This window comes from Caloenas nicobarica, chromosome 1 (assembly GCF_036013445.1).
Source record: "Caloenas nicobarica isolate bCalNic1 chromosome 1, bCalNic1.hap1, whole genome shotgun sequence".
Lineage (NCBI taxonomy): Eukaryota > Metazoa > Chordata > Aves > Columbiformes > Columbidae > Caloenas > Caloenas nicobarica.
Window position 1 is genome coordinate 79,886,987 of NC_088245.1, and position 17,720 is coordinate 79,904,706.

General features: G+C 40.6%; 1 protein-coding gene across 3 annotated transcripts in view; it reads right to left on the minus strand.

The window, feature by feature from the left end:
• SOX5 (SRY-box transcription factor 5) overlaps nucleotides 1–17,720 on the minus strand; it is a 359,749-nt gene that overhangs the window by 142,494 nt on the left and 199,535 nt on the right. For all 3 annotated transcript variants that reach the window (XM_065649584.1, XM_065649592.1, XM_065649575.1), the window contains 2 exons: nucleotides 9,823–9,995; nucleotides 7,258–7,326 (listed from right to left, as the gene is read on the minus strand). In XM_065649584.1, the coding sequence (XP_065505656.1) occupies nucleotides 7,258–7,326; nucleotides 9,823–9,995 (242 nt within the window). The remainder of the gene's footprint in view (nucleotides 1–7,257; nucleotides 7,327–9,822; nucleotides 9,996–17,720) is intronic.

Here is a 17,720-nt window from a genome sequence, read left to right on the forward strand (position 1 = left end):
ACATTGAAAACTCAGTAACAAAAAGGAAATTAAGGAAGATGCAAGAAAAAACTCACAAAGTTCTAAACGATCTCATAATTTTAGAACATTCGGACTGGTAACACTGGAGAAAGCTTCATTATCAGCAAGTGCCATTGCAATCAAGATGCTCAGCACAGGCAAAAAAGCTGATTCATCTGATGAAAAGATGCCCTTGCAAGCTCAATAAATTCAAATTGTACAAATCCCAAGCAGATTCTCCTTGTCTGCATTGGTGCAACTACACTAGTCAGCACACTTGGATTGTACGAGATAGCAGGAAAAGCCTGAGACCAAATTATTTGTAGATGTTTGCTCTACAAGTAATCTTTGGAAGTAAAAAGGCAGTACACTGGTCCAAAATGTTGTTCTGCACAGAAATAAGTGTAGATAAACACCTCTGCAATTTTTTACGTAACTCAACTTTTACAGTAATGGAAGGAAGTGAAGACCCATAAGTTACTCTAAACTACATGCATTATATCCTTCAGCCAAATACACGTTATTTGCTGAACTTGAGAAGCCAGTAAGCAATTAGCTCATTCTGACTGCTAGCCTAGATTTTTCTTTTCACTCCTCCCTTTCCCTATTTCCTCCCCCAACTTTGTCTTTTTTCCTTTTTTTTTTTTTTTTGGTATGTGTGTGGGGTTGGGTTGTTTTTTTGAATAATTAATTCCCCAGAGGCTTTTTCCTGCTCAAGGGACAGGCGAGTTATTCTGATAACTGATAGGACATCAGCTGCAGAGCTTTTGTGAGAAACAATTGTTTAGCCTCTTTGCCGGCAACCTCAGTTGTTTGGGAAGAGGTTGCAAAGTCATGGGAAAGGCTGCAGTGTGACTCCTCCTTGGGCCTGTCTCACTGAATCCAGTATGCCCGTGTTTATAAGTTGCAGGAAAACAGCTGCTACTGACACATGATGAATTTGGACAAAATGTCCCCAGTCTACAGGCCTGTTCGGTTTGACTGTGCAGTCACAGCTTGTCATATCCACACTGGCAAAAAGGAAAAAAAAACAAACAAAAAAACCAAACCGTCTCAGTGGACAGAGACTGTTCTGAAAACATTTTGCAGAGTGAGAAGGAAGATACTTTCTCACAGTTTCCTACTGAAGAAAGGTCTCATTAAACTCCCACTAATACAAATCAGAGCCTTTTCTCTATGTTCAGTGGGAGTTGGATCAGGCCCTCACTTCAACAGCTTTATTGTCTACCAAGGAAACCTTTTGTGTTCACCTCTCTCTGATATGCAAAGAGGACTCTAATTATGGAAGAACTAACACAGTTCTGCAGTGCAATGGCTTGCAGAGGGGTCGTAGCACCATGAAGCAAGGCTCTGCTGTCACTGACTTCTTAGAAAATCAGGATTCCCAGGAAAAGTGGTGATACAGAAGCAACAGACATTACTAAATCTGTAACCAAGCACTTGTGCAGCGGTTGCTCATTTTTGTATCTCGAGTGAAGGACTCATCATGTACAGCCCTTTAAAGCCTCCTAGAGAACTCTGGGTTACAGGCATGCAAGAAGCTGGGGCCTAGGAAAGAAATTTCACAAGCCCTCATGGTTGCACTGAGGAGATACCAACAGGGCAAGGATTAAGGTTAAGGATCTCTACCCTTATTACAGGCACAAAGTACTCCAAGTATTTAGGTTACATAGTGGCCTGCCGGAGTTCGCTTTCCAGCAGAAGACAGAAAATGAAAGGATGAGCTATGTTTGAAATACAATTTGGAATGCAAACTGGTTGTGCAAGGAATAGATCTTCACATTTCTTTATGTACAGTCACACGGTCAGTGTCTTCTCACAAGAAGAAAGAGCAACGAAATACGTCAATCAAAATCTCAATGTTTTCTCAAACAAAGAGAACGCAAACAGGCCTGAACATCATTCAGCTAGATCTGGGTAACAGATGATTGCTCACCTGAGGAGTTCAAAAGCAACAACAAATCTAAACGACAAAACCAAAAATTATCACCATTGATAATGGTCCAGGTAAATTATGGTATGCAAAACACTCTGGAAGCAGGTCTCTTTACCAGTGTTTTGGAAGGCTGGAATCAACCCAGAGCCTCTTGCTGCCTGGAAAGTTTTGACAATAACAACTGTGTCATTTCAAAACTTTGCATGTTAAGCTTAAGAAATATTTTTCTGAACTTCTGTGTAACTCAGAAACCAAATCTTTCCTCCCCAAAAACATAGCTAGATTTTGAAAAATAGATCTGGCTACAAAAAGGACTAACCATCCTACAGGAAATTCCAAGTGTTCAAGATTTTATTACATTCCAAATTGGAACAACACCTTAAACCTCAGAACTTAATGAGAATGGGAATATTCTGATTTGGGAACATACTAGTGCAGCCAGGCCTCTCCATCTACTAACACAACTCATGGGGAAAGGGACACGGCCAGCTGACAGCGGGTGGGGAAGATGGAAATCTGGATGCAGACCCACAAAGGAAAGCTTTATTTGGAGCTGGAAGAACACCCAGGGCAGCTGAGGGATTCAGGAAAGCCAGGAAGCCTGCAACCCAAAGGGGCACAGAGTCTGGAGGGCCACGGTGCCAATACTCCCCATCAGACAAGCTGCTAAGTGACTGCAAGGCTGAGGTCATCGAGACCACCATAAGCTTTTCGATGGGGAGCTGGGCCTCCTGGCACACATTCCAGGTGCCACCAGGCTCTGGAGCTGCCTGCACCATCCAGCCAGGCACCAGGAAGAAGTCACAACCCATCTGGCAGGAAGGGAGGGCTAGAGGAGCATCTTTCTAGCTTTGCAGTGGAATTTAGTCACGATCCTCTCGTTCTTCAGAAGTCTGGACTTTCTAACAGAAAAGGTGTCGCTATGGAACACCTGCTGACAAGTCTCTAGCTCTGAAGGAAAAAGAAAACCCTCTATTAAGACAGTCATCAAATGGTTGCTGTCTGGCAGGAATTGCTCTCAAGTTTCAGACAGCACTCAGTTCTTGGGCTAAGTACATAATCCAGAAATGAATACAAATTAGTAACCAAGTACTGGCAGTATTAAACTAAAAAAGTCAAACAAAACTGTGGCCCAAATGTTAGCGACATTGTAAAGCAGCACTGTTGCTTCTTGCTGCTTTGAGATCTTAGTTTTACATTATTGGCAACTTGAAGTGTTCCAAGATCTTGAGTTGGGCTCTCCAAAAAAAATTCTGACTAAAAATCAGAACAGTTTAAAAAACAACATTTGGCCTCTGTTTTGTTTGCCTTCTAATTTTGGAACTTGTAGTGCTTGTGGTTTCAGATTTTGCCTGGAAATATCAGAGCTGGAAGTTTACATTTTGATGAAATGAAAGCTTGCATTTTTGTCATCATACGACTCCAAGAGCTGGAGCTTGAGGGAAAAACAAAACTTTGTTAGGCTTTATATAAAACTGTGAGATTAGCAGACTTGGTTTTACCACAATTTAGGCTGCAAGGTTGACCTATTTTATCAACAGTGCCCTACTGAATATGAATTGCTTTATGAACTTCAACAGGCATTTTAAATATAGTTCAATTAAAGTGACATTCATCACCAAGCTTCAAAGCAAACTATTCGGTCATCAACCTGGGCTAGACATCTTCTCAGAGCAAGTGGAAGGTGTAAACTGCACTATCCACTAAACTTTGCATCTCAGAGATACCTCCCAAGGCAGAACACCACACGTGCTCATTGATGTCCTTGGAACTAGCTCAACAACATGAAAAAGGACTAACTAGCCTTTGAATTTCTTTCACTATCTGCCCACTGGATGGGACAGCTACAGAGCCCCAGACTTTGCCATGTTCTAGGGCAAGGACACTGAGAAGTAAATCATGGCCTCAAAAAAGAAGATGAGGAGGCCACCTTAAGAGTTTCCCTGAGACTCTGAAGGACAAAATTAGTTTTAGTCCAAGAACTTGCTGAGCTGTACTTGGTGTCTGCATGCTCTCTCCTCACCTGTTCTACAGCTGTTTCCTCACCTGTTCTACAGCTGCAGATCGCTACGGAGCTGTTCTGAAACACAGCCCGAGATCTTTAGGGCTGTTGACGCGCAAGTGTTAAAAGGACAGAACACGCATTCCAGTTTCATTTCTGGTAAAACAGCAAGACTGAGGTGTGCATGGGAGAAGACCCCAAATACTGTTAAAGCAAAAACCTTTTCAATACACATACACACAAAGATTAAACAAAACAGAAAGCGGTGTGCATAGGAGGATGCATTCTGAAGTGCCATAAAACAAGATGGGGGAGGTTTAGTTAATCATTCAGAGAAACTCAAATCTCTTCAAAAATTAGGTCTAGAACACCCTGAAAAGCAGAAAAAAATATTAGAACCATTTGCCAAAACACAAAAACCTGTACAGATCATATTTTAGCATTTTGAGGTCATCAGGATTCTTAAATTTAAACTAATCTGCAACTTTTCTCCAGTTTAGCATTATCTCTTTACTTATTAACTCCCTATAGGAAGACAAGCTGTTTGTCTTCTGCATTAATGAAACCTCCTTCGAGCTAATTCAGAAGAGATGGACTTGAAAAAGACATAATGTCAATTAGAGACTCATGTGCCAGGTACATTTTTCTAAGCTCAAGTAGCTAACTCATCTTTCTTCAGCATCACAGAAGTGGCTACTTTAATTGAGCTGTAGTTACACTCAGCATTTGCAGTCCTCTAAGGAGGAGAGACACGTTGCGGTCTCTCCCTGCTTCTGTATTGTGTGTGTATCGGTGATTGTCTGCTGGGGTAAGGAGAGAGGGAACTGTTTCCAAGTTAGCGCACTTAGAGAAAGGAGTCATAAATCATGGGGTCAGTCAGGTTGTGCTTTTTTTTAATCTTAGGGTATTATGTTTTCAATACAATATTTCAATAGCTTTTCTGTGTAATAATTTACGTGGAATTATGGCAACTCTTACAAGCTTAGAAAAAATTGGCTCAAGTAAAATGAGTCCTTTGTCATAAATAGGTTGTGTTCATAACTGCAGTCTAATCATTCAATTGCACATAAGTCAAACAGTTATCCAGACTTTGTAGGAATATTTCCCTGTCAATAAATCTAATGCTATTTTAAAACTCTGGGCCAGTGTGACAGAAGCCTGTTAGATTAATTAAGGCAAGGTCGGAAAAGCTGAACTCACAGCTACATTCATGTCACAGCTTTGTTCCACCTACCATAACCTGATTGTAAACTCACAGACCGTTTTAAACGTGGGCATGTTAGGGTGACTTCATTGTCTCCGTTTATACACAAAGGCAGATTTCTTCAGGACTTGCTTCTTCTGTCTGACAACAGTCAACTAAACATGCAACTGAGAAGAAATGTTCTGCTTTGTATTCACTGTCAATAAGGGGTTTTTAATCTTTAAATGTTTTTCCCTATCAGTGACTCCACAGTAATTGGACTGCAACCAGGGTTCATGAGACTACGCAACCATACAGATAGTGGAACTGTAAAGAGGCAGGCAGTATAATCAAAATTTCACTACAAATAGATCATCTCTGTGGGAATGAGAGGACAGTATTGTCTCTCTGCCTGTTCTATTCTTGACCTTTATCACGTGATCACCCAAAAGGAGAGCGTCCCAAATCTGATGGGTTTTGTGTGAAGTGGACCCTGGAGGTGAAATTCTGACCTCGGCAGGGTCAATATTTCATCTGAAATCCCTTGAGACAGGCCTCCAAATAATTTCTTAGACTTGCAGCTTGTATCAGATGGTAGCTAGCTGACTTTCATTTACTACTGACTTAGGTCAAACTTGGACCAGGGATCAAGAGATGAAAGGCTCTATATCTCATTATCAATAACCAGTGTTCTCCACTATCCTAAAAACGACATACTTCATTCTTATCTACAAGGCTTTAAAACTTAAAAGGGTTGGGGTCAAATTATGTTACTTCAATTTATTTTTTATTCACTGCTTATAAAACAACTTCCTCTCTCACTGCCATAGCTAAATGCTAAAAATGTAAATACTGTCCTTGCTATCGTAGAGGTTCTACTATTGTCTTTCTTTTAAAGTCTTATTAAAGATACAGCAATAACAAAAAATCCCAGACAAACATTTAAAGGAGAAAAAAAAAATACAGAGGTCAAGGAAAAGCCAGACCTCACCAATCTCAACACTGTTTTCAGCAAAGCACATCTTGTATGTGAGTTGCCTTATAACAGAGGGATGGACCTTCCCCAGAAGTTTTTCGTAGTTACGCAAGTCCTGGTACTGACAGAATATCCCATGAAATGATAGAGCCAGTTTTTCTTCTAGTGTCAAGCCATACAACTCTTCTGATTTTGCTGGAATTAAAGTTTTCTTAGATGAGCTACGGACATGGCCCATAATTTCAGGCAACTAATTCTGGAACATTAAAGAGAAGTTTTGGAAGGAAAATCCTGTTGTTACTGAACAAACAGAACATAGCATCCACTTCCACAGCAACTTGCAATGCTCTATACATATCTGCACGTTTAAACAGCCAGAGATTTTGCCATAATTCTAGATATCTGTAAAATGGCAAACCTCTCCTTTGTCATTCTGGGAAAACCTTCAAGGGCAAACTGATTTGCATAATTCCCAAAACAGGGGCATGCATATACACAAACGAAAGAAAATTAATGAAATACGGTCAATGGCATGAAAAGAAACTTCTGAATACTTAAAGGAAAAAAGAGGTTAGAGTTTACTGGTTATGCTGGGTTAACAACATTTTTCTACTACTAGGAGTAAGCCTGTGGGTACCTAGGACCCACACAGTTGCTCTCCTGAATCTAACCAACCTTTTTGACCAGTTTTTCATTCAGACAATGCTTCACCCTAAGTGTCGAAAATTTCCAGACTTTCAACACCTGGGGCAGACGGAAGGAGGGACTCATGATTACCGATCACTGAACAGAACTGCTTCTGCAGAACCTCAAAAAGAGAGTTATAGGAGACCCATTCCAATCCAACTTGTTCTGGCAATGCTTTTGCCACTCCTGATCTCCAGCTGAAAGAGGATTTGGTCCTGCAAACCCTTTCTCACATGACCAGCTCCTCTCACATCTGCTTCCTGATCCTACAGGAACCACGTTAATCATACAATACCTTTCAGAAACAGACCTTTTTTGCTTAATGACAAGTAACATCATCATGTGTTTCCATAAATACGATGTAAGCCATCTGAAGAGATTCTTAAAGAAACTATAATGGCTGAGGGAAAGCATGGGGAGACAGAAAGGAGAAAAGAGAGAGAACGGGCACGGGTGGAGATTCAATCTCTGACCTGGATCTGTTGCTGAAGAAGGTTAATTTTGTGTTGCTGCTGCAGGAGCTGCTGCTGTTGTCTTGCAATCTGTGGAGAAATTGCAAAGAAGAAACGTGAGATAGGTGTCATAATTCCTGGAGTTGGTACGTAGGCAGTTTCCACCCTGTTCAGTTCTTTAGACTGCCCTATTAAGCTAAGAAACCTTTGAGTGTGGGTGGCAGCTGCCTGGGCTGCTGCTGAGGCAAGGGGCTCATGTTCAAGAGCAATTCATAACTATTACTAGTGTGAAAGGGAATCTTACAGAAAATGCTGTGCTGGATATCAAAGGAAGGACTGATGCAAAAATCTCTACTCTCTTACTATCTGAAATGGCACTGCTAAAATCCCCCAAAAGTGAGCACTTATTTGCTCCAGCTTGCTGGAGGAAGAACAATACTGGCAGACAAACTGGAAAATAGTAGGAGAAGGCAGGAGAGGCAAAAAAGTAGGATGGATGGTAATATTCTTATATTTGGCACCACCTATTAAAAATTCAAAAGAAAGGAAATCTAACACCCAAGAGGAAGGTATTAGTGTGTGTATTTCCTTCATGCAGAAACAGACATAGACTGGAACTGGGATTGGGAAAATCACTGACTCTTCAACATGTGTGTCAGCTGAAAGGATCAGAAGAGGCAGTGCAAGGCTACACAGCTCAGCGTTGACACTGATTTATAGACCTTGGTGGAGTTGTCTTAACTCTCCTCTCAAAGTCTAAGGACTTCCATTCTGCCTCTCCGTTGACTAAATCATTGGGAACCTTAGTGTAGACACATTTTACATACAGTGAAGGAAAAGAGCAGACAGTAACGGAACCAAATTGGAGTTCTCAGAGGACTGATGGAGACAAACCATTATATTCCACAAACTTAAAAAACCAAACTTGAAAAGCTTCCATTTGTGTCGTCACAAAAGCTCTGCTGTCATGAATAGCTATAGCACAGCAGTACAAACATTTAGAAGGAGAACTGCTCTTCCCCTGTGGTATGTGTACACATTTCGGGGTCAGATGGGAACTTATGCATACTTACTGGGAGGAATTTTGTGCATTCTTCCCCTTAGGTATTTTCTTTCATTTCTAATATTAAACTATTAGCATAAGAAACACTCACTCGTAGACTCTGCATCTAAAAGATTAAATGTTTTCTTTCTAGAGCCTCTCTTTAAGCAGCCAAAATAATCTTTAGCAATACATTTTTTTGAAAGTGTGTTTATTTTAACTTCTATATAACACAGAATTATACGCAATTTTTTAAAATACGAGAAATCCTTGTTATCCTAATAATAATCCTGCAGGATTTCTTACTGCTTTTTTCCACTTTCTCCATTTTCTTTTTCAGTTTCAGATCATTTAGCTATCCTGTAGCAGTAGTGACTTTAAAAGGTAGGGCAATGGAAACAGCTCCTGCAGGATGTCTCCTCATTGAAGAATCTTGCCAATTCCACGCTCATACCACCTTCGTTTACCTTCTCCATGTAAACAACACAGTCATACAAAATCTCTAGTTTAATACGTAAGTCACTTCTCCTGTTCTCCCTGTATGGGATTTCGGGTAGGAGGCCACAGTATTTAAGATAAGGTTTTTAAATAGTCAAATATAGGGAAAACCAAGGCTAAAATATCTGAAGATGCCAGCAGTGATTTAGAATCTTAAGACTTGCTTGGTACAATACAAACATTGAATTATGACAACTATGACAAATTTCAAAGAATTCTGTACATTTCATAATGCAAACATGGCTGCAATCCTATGCAGCTCAAATTTCTCAAAAATGAAACTCAAGTTTCATTACAAGATGAAATCAATGGTCAGGCAGCCCAAAACACTTTCACGGAAGAGGTACCAGGATGGACTCCTGACAAAATTTAAAATAAATGTTTAAGTATTCTCTGCTGATGTTCAGGTACAAAAATGGAGATTCATTTCTGTTAAAACTTGCACAGTGCAAATATGTTAGAAAAGTTGTGTTCTTGCATAAAATATTATGTGTCCATGTGTGCACGTTGGAACTGTTCATGTGTGAAAACATGTTTGCATTTTCAGTGGAGGGCATATTTGCAAAAGCTGAAAATCAAGCCTCTCAAGTGCAGAAGAAAAAAATTGACACTTGTTCACTGGCTTTATATTCTTCTCCCCCACTTTTTTGCTCTGTTGGCAAAACCAGCTCTTGTCATATTACAATCCAAATGCTGCATTTTGTTCCTTTAATACCTATTCAGCATCACCCAATTCAAGCAGCATTGGAAGACTGTTCAGGGGAGCTGAATTTGTATGCTTATTTACACTTATTTTTAGGAAAAACACTGTTGGAAGACAATGCCTCCAAACTGGAAGGTGTATCTTTAAAGGACAAAGGGCACTACTATATATATTGCAAATTAAAGCAATATTTTTCCAATATGTTTTGGTTTGTCTTCACCTAAGAAAACAAATGGAAAAAAAATTCTGGTTGGAGAGCAAAGTATCAACCCTAAAAAACATGCTACTGGAAAGTTCTCCTAGAAAATTATTTAAGCTGAAAGCCACTATAATAATCACTCACCTGTTCTTGTTGCTGCTTAGCCAGCTCCATTTGTTGGCGTTGTTTCTCGATCTGTGATGCAGCCAGTTTCTTCTGTTCATCGTGAGCTGCTAGCAGCTGTTCTCGCAAACTGGTCAGCTGATTGATCATACCCATGAGCTGCCTTTCTTTCTCAGCGAGGCTTTCTGGAGTCCCTGGGCATCATATGGTGAGGGGAAAAAAAAAAAAAAAAAAAAAGGTAGAGGGAAGAGAGGAAATTTAGAGCTAGCCAGGTTTTTAATTTGCAGCTTCACTGTAAGCAAAGTTTTAATAGAACCAAAGAGCAGCAGCATATTGCAATATACTGCACATTAAGAGCTGTCCCTCTACAGGAAAATGAGCCATGGAGAATAATTCCGTACATGGGCTTTGATCTGGTGTCCGCCTTCAATGTGTACTTGCCCTTTCAACTATTTTCTGTTGCCTTTTTATCAAATTATTTTGGGGGTAAAACACTGCCTGTTTTGAAAGAGTTTCAAATTGTAAACGTTGCTTACACTTCGCAGGGATCAAAATCAACACTTCCAGTTTTGAAAGACAATTGCGTGGTTTTTTTTCAGAAACTTACGACAAGGACACCTCAATGCTTTGACACTTACAGAAACCATAAGGTGTGTGTTAACATCCTTCTATAAGCAAAGGGAAGCAGAGAAGTCTCCTGGGTGCTGGATACCTCTCCAGCTCCCCATGCCCACCCTCCTCGCTGCCACCAGCACACCACACAAGAACCTGTCACATCCTCTACAGCTGCCCTGATTAGGATGAAATTATATAGTATTTAAACCATCAATAACTACTATCCCTGTTGCTGCCACTGATGAGTTATTTTTAAAGGCACAAGTCTTGCATAAACATATCAGAAAAACTGAATTAAACGCAACTCACTGTCTATCTCATTGGTACTGTCATTAGATGTTGTTTATAGAGGGGTTCAGCAGATACAGAGAGAGGAACTGACTACCTTGCTCCCATAATCATTCTGTAAAAATTCTCCTTCTACCCAGAAGGACAGTGGTTATAAGGGAAGGAAATCAAAAATTCCAAGAAAAAATCAAAATATATGAATCATACACTAAAACAAAAAATGGCCCTATTAGTATATCCAGTATCATTTGACTTTGAATTTAAAAGACCAGAAAATGTGTAGCAGCTAATCCACAGGTATCTCCAATATCACCACACCCTCTCACATGAGTCAGATCCTATGAAACCCGTTCTCAAAAATGCTTTAGGAAAGGATTAAGGCTATCAGGCTCTATGTCCCCTTGGAAAATAGCCTGGTTTTGAGACCACCCTGTCACGCAAACCTTTCACAAACACAGGAAGCATTCTTCTGCCAGTGTCACCAGTGCTCCCCAAGTGAGAAAAAAGAGAAAAATAAAAAGAGAAAGAGAAAAGAGAAAAGAGAAAGGGAAAGAGAGAAGGAGAAGGAGAAGGAGAAAGAGAAAGAAGAAAAAGAAGAAAGAAAAAGAAAAAAGAAAAAGAGAAAGAAAGAGAAAAATAAAAGAAAAATAAAAAGAGGAAAAGGAAAAGGAAGCAATTTGGTGTCTATACTAAACATGTTCCTAGACAACTATCAGTCAGACATGGAAAAGAGCTACTGGTAATAGCTCATTTAGTCTACCCCCCTGCCAGTGCAGGAATGTTCTCTACAATATATTTACCACAGCTTTCTCGATGGGATTGAAATGTCTGAAATGGTGAATCATCTACCGCTTTCTTTGGAAGATTGTGCCACAGCCTTAGAGGTGTCACTGTTAGGGCTCTTTGCTTGACAGTTTAATTTACATTCACTTAATTTCAACCTTGCGCTCCCAAGCAACATCCATCCCATTTGCTACGTTAGCCAAGCTCAAGACCTTAAATGCATTTGTGGACAGGCATGTACAAATGGGAAAACACAAGAATCAACGTTTTCATATAAAGGAAATGTAAGCTGGTGAACTTTTTATTAAGATACTACAGATTTATGTGAAAATATTCTCATATTACAAAGAACTACAGTAGAATATTCTCAGCTACAGTCTCCAAAAAAACTGTGGTACAAGCTGGAAACTTGAGACATACACTGAAACAGAAACCATAGAACTTAAAACCTGTTCTGTTAAAAGCTGTGAGAAAGAATGGAAGCCAGTGCTTAAATACTAACACTGCTAAAGAAAACACTTTTAACTTATGATTTTTATTTTGAACACTGGAGACAGAGGACTGCTAGAAGTAATGCATTTGCTACCTGGACACCCAATTAATGCAAAGTGTCTGTTGCCACTCTTCCATCCTTCATTTGTTTTTCCCTAGGAAACAGGATGCAGTGTTTCCAAGTGGCATAGAAGAATTATACTGGAAGGCTGCCCCTTTCTTGTCCTGTCCATGGCTAGTATGTCGGTTTACCATCATGCTCATCTACTGAAGACTATCAGTACATTGATACTGGTGGTATAACACACTGGGTGCACTGAAATATCTGAAAACCAAATATTTTCTTTACTTTTTCAGCAGGTATTTTATTCCAAACTTTTACTGAGGAGTGGGTGCACACGAGAGAGAGAGAGGGAGAAAGACCTAGAGAGAGAAGGAATACATGGAGTGGCTTAGTGCTAAAGTTAGAGTAAGCAAAAAGAAATCACTGTCAAATAAACTGTTTGACAAACATACTGACACACATCAAAGATCTTCAGCCATTTATGTTTCATCAGTGTATTTTGAGCTCCTACAGCAGCTTTCAGTCAGGAATCAAAAAGCACTTTGTAAAGTCAAATTAATCCCCGCCACACCTTTGAAAGGTGGAAAAATGTTTCCAGATGTGTAAACTGAGAGACAGAGAGGTCACAGAGTTAGCTACCGACAGCGGCAGAAAAAAAATCAATGTTGATGTCCAGCCCTGCGTTGCTGAGCTCGGGCTGTGCTTCCCAGGAGAGAGCAGCGGGCTCCACGTGCCCCGACGGCGGCACGGAACGACTGCCCGGCGCTTCTGCTTTCATCTGATTTACCTAGAGAGGAGCAAAATAAACCTTCTTCCCCAGGGCAAAACAACAGCTTTCTTTAAATGGGAGGAATGAGAGGGAAGTCTGGATGAGCTAAGAGCAAGCCGTCAGGGCAATGACGTGCTGGCGCAGAGGCTGGAGTTGCACCGCGGCCCTGCAGCTGGGGACAAATCCACCAAATTCAGCCTCTTCGCTATTACTCGTTTTTTAAAGAAACTTTGAGATGCCCAAGGAGGGTGCTTTATGTCCTGGCTCAGTAAGTACAATTCATAATTCCTTTGGCTTATAAACCGGAGTGGAAGTAGTCTGACAAAAGACAGCCTTCTTGCATTATATTTCTTGGGCAATTTCAGTTTGCTAATAAACCGAAAGGAAGAATTTATCACTGTTGACTTTAAAAAAAAACCAACCCTTCTGTTGGAGAATACTTTCTGGAAAATGTGGCTTAGTAAGCACTTCTTTTTCATGTGATTAGCCTGTCCTTCCAATTACACCAATAATACCTAATTATAGTTCCACTTCTTTAAGGTATCGGTCCTTGCAAAATAAGTACTCGGACAGTCATACTCTCAAGTGACCTGCACAAAACCAGAGGCGAGAGGAATCAAGATCCGTGAATCTACTGGGAGACTGAGTTTTGGAGTAGATTTCCCCTTGCCTTAACCACATATGTATATAAGCCCCATTGATGAGGAATCACAGATAGTTTTGAGGTTTCTTGCAGACAACTGGTTGCTTATCAAAGTGTGAAAATCAAAAAGAAGAAAGGTACTTGAATCAGACCGTCTTGATCGTGATGTAAAGTGTTTGCATTCAGTTTAAGTCTGGCATTTTTTATGCTATCCTTATTACCTAGCACACCTCTTCTATAATTTCGTTTGTGGAAACGGCCAACAAAACTGCCATTTCACAGTTGCCATTCATAAATTACTTAGTTTGCAGAACAAATGAAGGCCAAATGATACTTGACGTTATTTAGTGGTCAGTTGAGGGCAACAGCTTGGTCAGTAAATAAGCACGTTCAGTGACAGGAATTTTTTCCAGTGTATTAAATTGCACTGCAGAGTTAGAGCACCAGTTGCCATTTTCATATCCCTTTCCAGAGGCTGTAGACTGTGAGCAGGCGAGGATGGTGAACTTCTGCCCTAACGCCACTATCTTCTGTCTGTTAACCCGCATGAGGTCTAAACCTTTATCATCATGTGAAGCATCTTGGCAGCTGAGGAATTTCCATTTTAAGAACTCTGCAGCTTACAGGGCAAAATATGTTAGTATTTTTTACACAGAATCACAGAATGTTAGGGATTGGAAGGGACCTCAAAAGATCATCTAGTCCAATCCCCCTGCCGGAGCAGGAACACCCAGATGAGGTTACACAGGAAGGCGTCCAGGCGGGTTTTGAATGTCTCCAGAGAAGGAGACTCCACAACCTCCCTGGGCAGCCTGTTCCAGTGTTCCGTCACCCTCACTGAGAAGAAGTTTCTTCTCAAATTTAAGTGGAACCTCTTGTGTTCCAGTTTGTACCCATTGCCCCTTGTCCTATCATTGGTTGTCACCGAGAAGAGCCTGGCTCCATCCTCGTGACACTCACCCTTTACATATTGATAGACATTAATGAGGTCACCCCTCAGTCTCCTCTTCTCCAAGCTAAAGAGTCCCAGCTCCCTCAGCCTTTGCTCACAAGGCAGATGCTCCACTCCATCATCTTCGTGGCTCTGCGCTGGACTCTCTCAAGCAGTTCCCTGTCCTTCTTTTAAGTAACTACAACTCCAGCCACATAAAGACAGTTGTCTTAAATCATGCTACTTGGGAATTAATGAACTATCCCTGCACTGCTAGAACTTGGGAGGTGGTGCAAACCTCAGCGAGGATAAGCCACCAACCCCCCAAGACACTTTCAGCCACTTCGTTATTAAACCCACTTAGAGCTGCTCCAAGTAGCTCAGAGCTGGGAGTGGTTCTGGCGCTGGCCTGTGCTCCACACACAGGATCCGTACGGTTGCAGAGCTGTGACTCCAGCCATGCAGCGTGGCTGGGGGAAAAAACAAGTGTCCATTACTCCAGCGTACAACTTGACAGTGAGCTAGACCCACTTAACACAGGTATTGAGCGGGGAGTAAAAGGAGAGTGGCTTACATAAATGACTGCCTCAAAAATTACTCTTAATTACCGTCAGATCCACAACAAATAGATATTGCGCATTTTATGTTTAACAAAGCTTTTAACCACCAGACCACCTGCCTGTCAGGAGATTGCTGTAGGTGCTCATACTGTTCTCTCTGTACTCTATCACTGCAATGGCAAAATGTGGATTTTTCACGACGTATCAAAACAACTCAGGCAAGAGAGTATCAAAGTATACACTACAGGTTGATACAGTGAATGGCCCAAGAACGGATGCTTTCCAGATGCGTCAGCTTATTCTCTGTCACCACAAAAGGAGATTGGGAAAGCAAAAAAAAAAAAAAAAAACCACCCACAAGAAAACCCCAACATGTTGTGGATGCAAAACCCACAGCAGATGGCAATAAAAGAAGACTCAAATTAGTGGCTTTCTGTATCGCCAAACCTAAACTTCATCGCAGATCAACACTCACCATAATAGTGTTTAAGTAGTAAAAGAAATTTACTCAGATGTGAAATAAACTATTACACATTCTTAGTTCTGATTCACAGTCTCAGACTGGCAGTCACAGTAACATTTTAATAAACATTAGAAAGAAGACACCAATATGACCAAATGACACACTTAAAGTGAGAAAACGAACAGGAGAAACCTTGGCATATCCACCCAAAACAGAACCAAAGCAAAAAAAAAGGGCAGAGAAATCGCTTTTGCGATCAAAACAGTAAATACTTTATTATAATTTATTAGACAGAATGAGAATGTAAATGAGAAATTAGGGAAGCCAATATTTTCTTTAGCAGGCGCTTCAAGCTCTCGCTGCAAACGCTCAAGCGCTGGGGAGGTTTGCGTGCAGCCCGCGGATCCGCTCGCAGCCGCGCAGCGCGTTCCGCGAGGGGCAGGGACGTGGCGAGGCTCCCTCCATCCCGCTGACATGTCTCAATTAAACTGCTCGGAATGTTATCAATCAGGGGTGCTCGCCTGCACGCTCGCGCACACCCATACAGACAGGGAAATTTATCCCCCGAGTCAGTTTACTATCAAAGTAATTACGTAAATAGCTTTTGAACTGTCAGCATCTGTCTTTCAAAGGAAAATCAAAGAAAACAATGTGCGAGTACAAAGCCTGGAAGACACAATAATATTGTATTGCGTTCATATCGTTATCTACGGTTACAAATGAAAAAAAAATCCTCCTGTATCTACAAAGCTTTGTAGGGGGAAAAAAAAAAACACATTAAATGGAAATAAGAATATTTTGAAGTAATCTGTATTCAGATAATGTTAAGATGTATAATAATAATTAGAGCATGCAGTATAGAGCATTTTTAAATTTCAAAGCATTAGCTAATTGATCTTCTTAAAGACTGTGAGCAGGTAGACAGGTAGTGGTATGCATTACTTTCCTATATGAGAAAACTGAGATGTGAAGTTTTTAGTCTTTCTTGACTTTACACGCTGTAAGCCGTTTTATTTTATTGCTGGCCTCGCTGAGGTCACCAGCAGAACTCTGTCAGTAAGGCCAAGAATTTTCCCACTGCCTTTAAAAGGGATACATGTTATAAAAATAATTAAATCTTCGCTTGACCCGGTTTGATACTAGGTAGGGCTCTAGCTACAGGAACCCTATGAATGAAGTAATTATTGATGCCAACCAACTAACAAAGCGACAGAACCACACCGCAACACAGTTTCTGTGTAACTTTGCCCTGATTTAACAACAGGACGATGAGCACGTAGCTACAACCCATACACCAGCTAAAAACTGAGTCACTGCTGAACACTTCCTGTGATGTGTATTTTCAGGGCCATTTTTTAGCTAGGGACATAAAAGTTTCAATACAAAAATGAAAAAGAGCCAAGAAGAAGGTTTTTCAAACTGAACAGCCTATTAGCTAAGCTGTCCTCAGAATAATTAAACTCCTACCAGCCATGATATTACTATATCCAAAGAATAAATAAAGTATCAGCAGTCCATAAAATCAGTATATTTTCTTGAGAGTTTTATTCCAGTATCTTTTCTTGAGAGTTTCATTCTCATCCCCTTGTCAACTATTTTCCTTTCCCCACTCCCCACCCCAGTTTTCATTTTCCTCTGCCACATTAGAAATCCAAACCCAACATTACTCTGCTCAGTATAGAAATCAGGAAAGGAAAATAGAGGCCACCTAGTCGTCTTCTACTTAACAGCAAACTAATCTTTGTCATGCTCCCCCTAAAAAAAAAAATCTATTTAAAACCTGATAATAATTGTAAAGAGGAGCACTCTCCCCTTGCTGCACAGACGGGCGTGCTGCTGACGTCGCCTGAAGCTGTACATGTGAGGCAATGGGGAGCTGATGAAAATGTAGGTGATGCCTTCAGGAGATGTTGTCTGATAAACAGATCTAACTGGCTGAGGTAAGTTCAGAATTTAAACTCTTCTTTCCTCTGTATTCGAAATGTCAAATGTTTATGACCAAGCAATAAGTATATATTTTAAATTATGTACTTGCTGGTATGTATTTGTGGGTGGATGTGGGTTATGCACTTGTGCACGTGTGCAAACTCCCTTGGTGCTTCCCTAATCAATACTTCAGAGTGTTTTATTATGGACTGGCACAGCTTTCCAGGCCAGTAAATCTTGGAGCTGTCAGGACATAAACATCTAAAAACTGGCATTTTTTTCATTAAGTATTTAAGCCAACTTTACTACACAATGACTGTCATCACTTACAACTACCTACCTTGTTTAAATTAAATGACTTCATCTGACTGATAGGGGAAGTCAG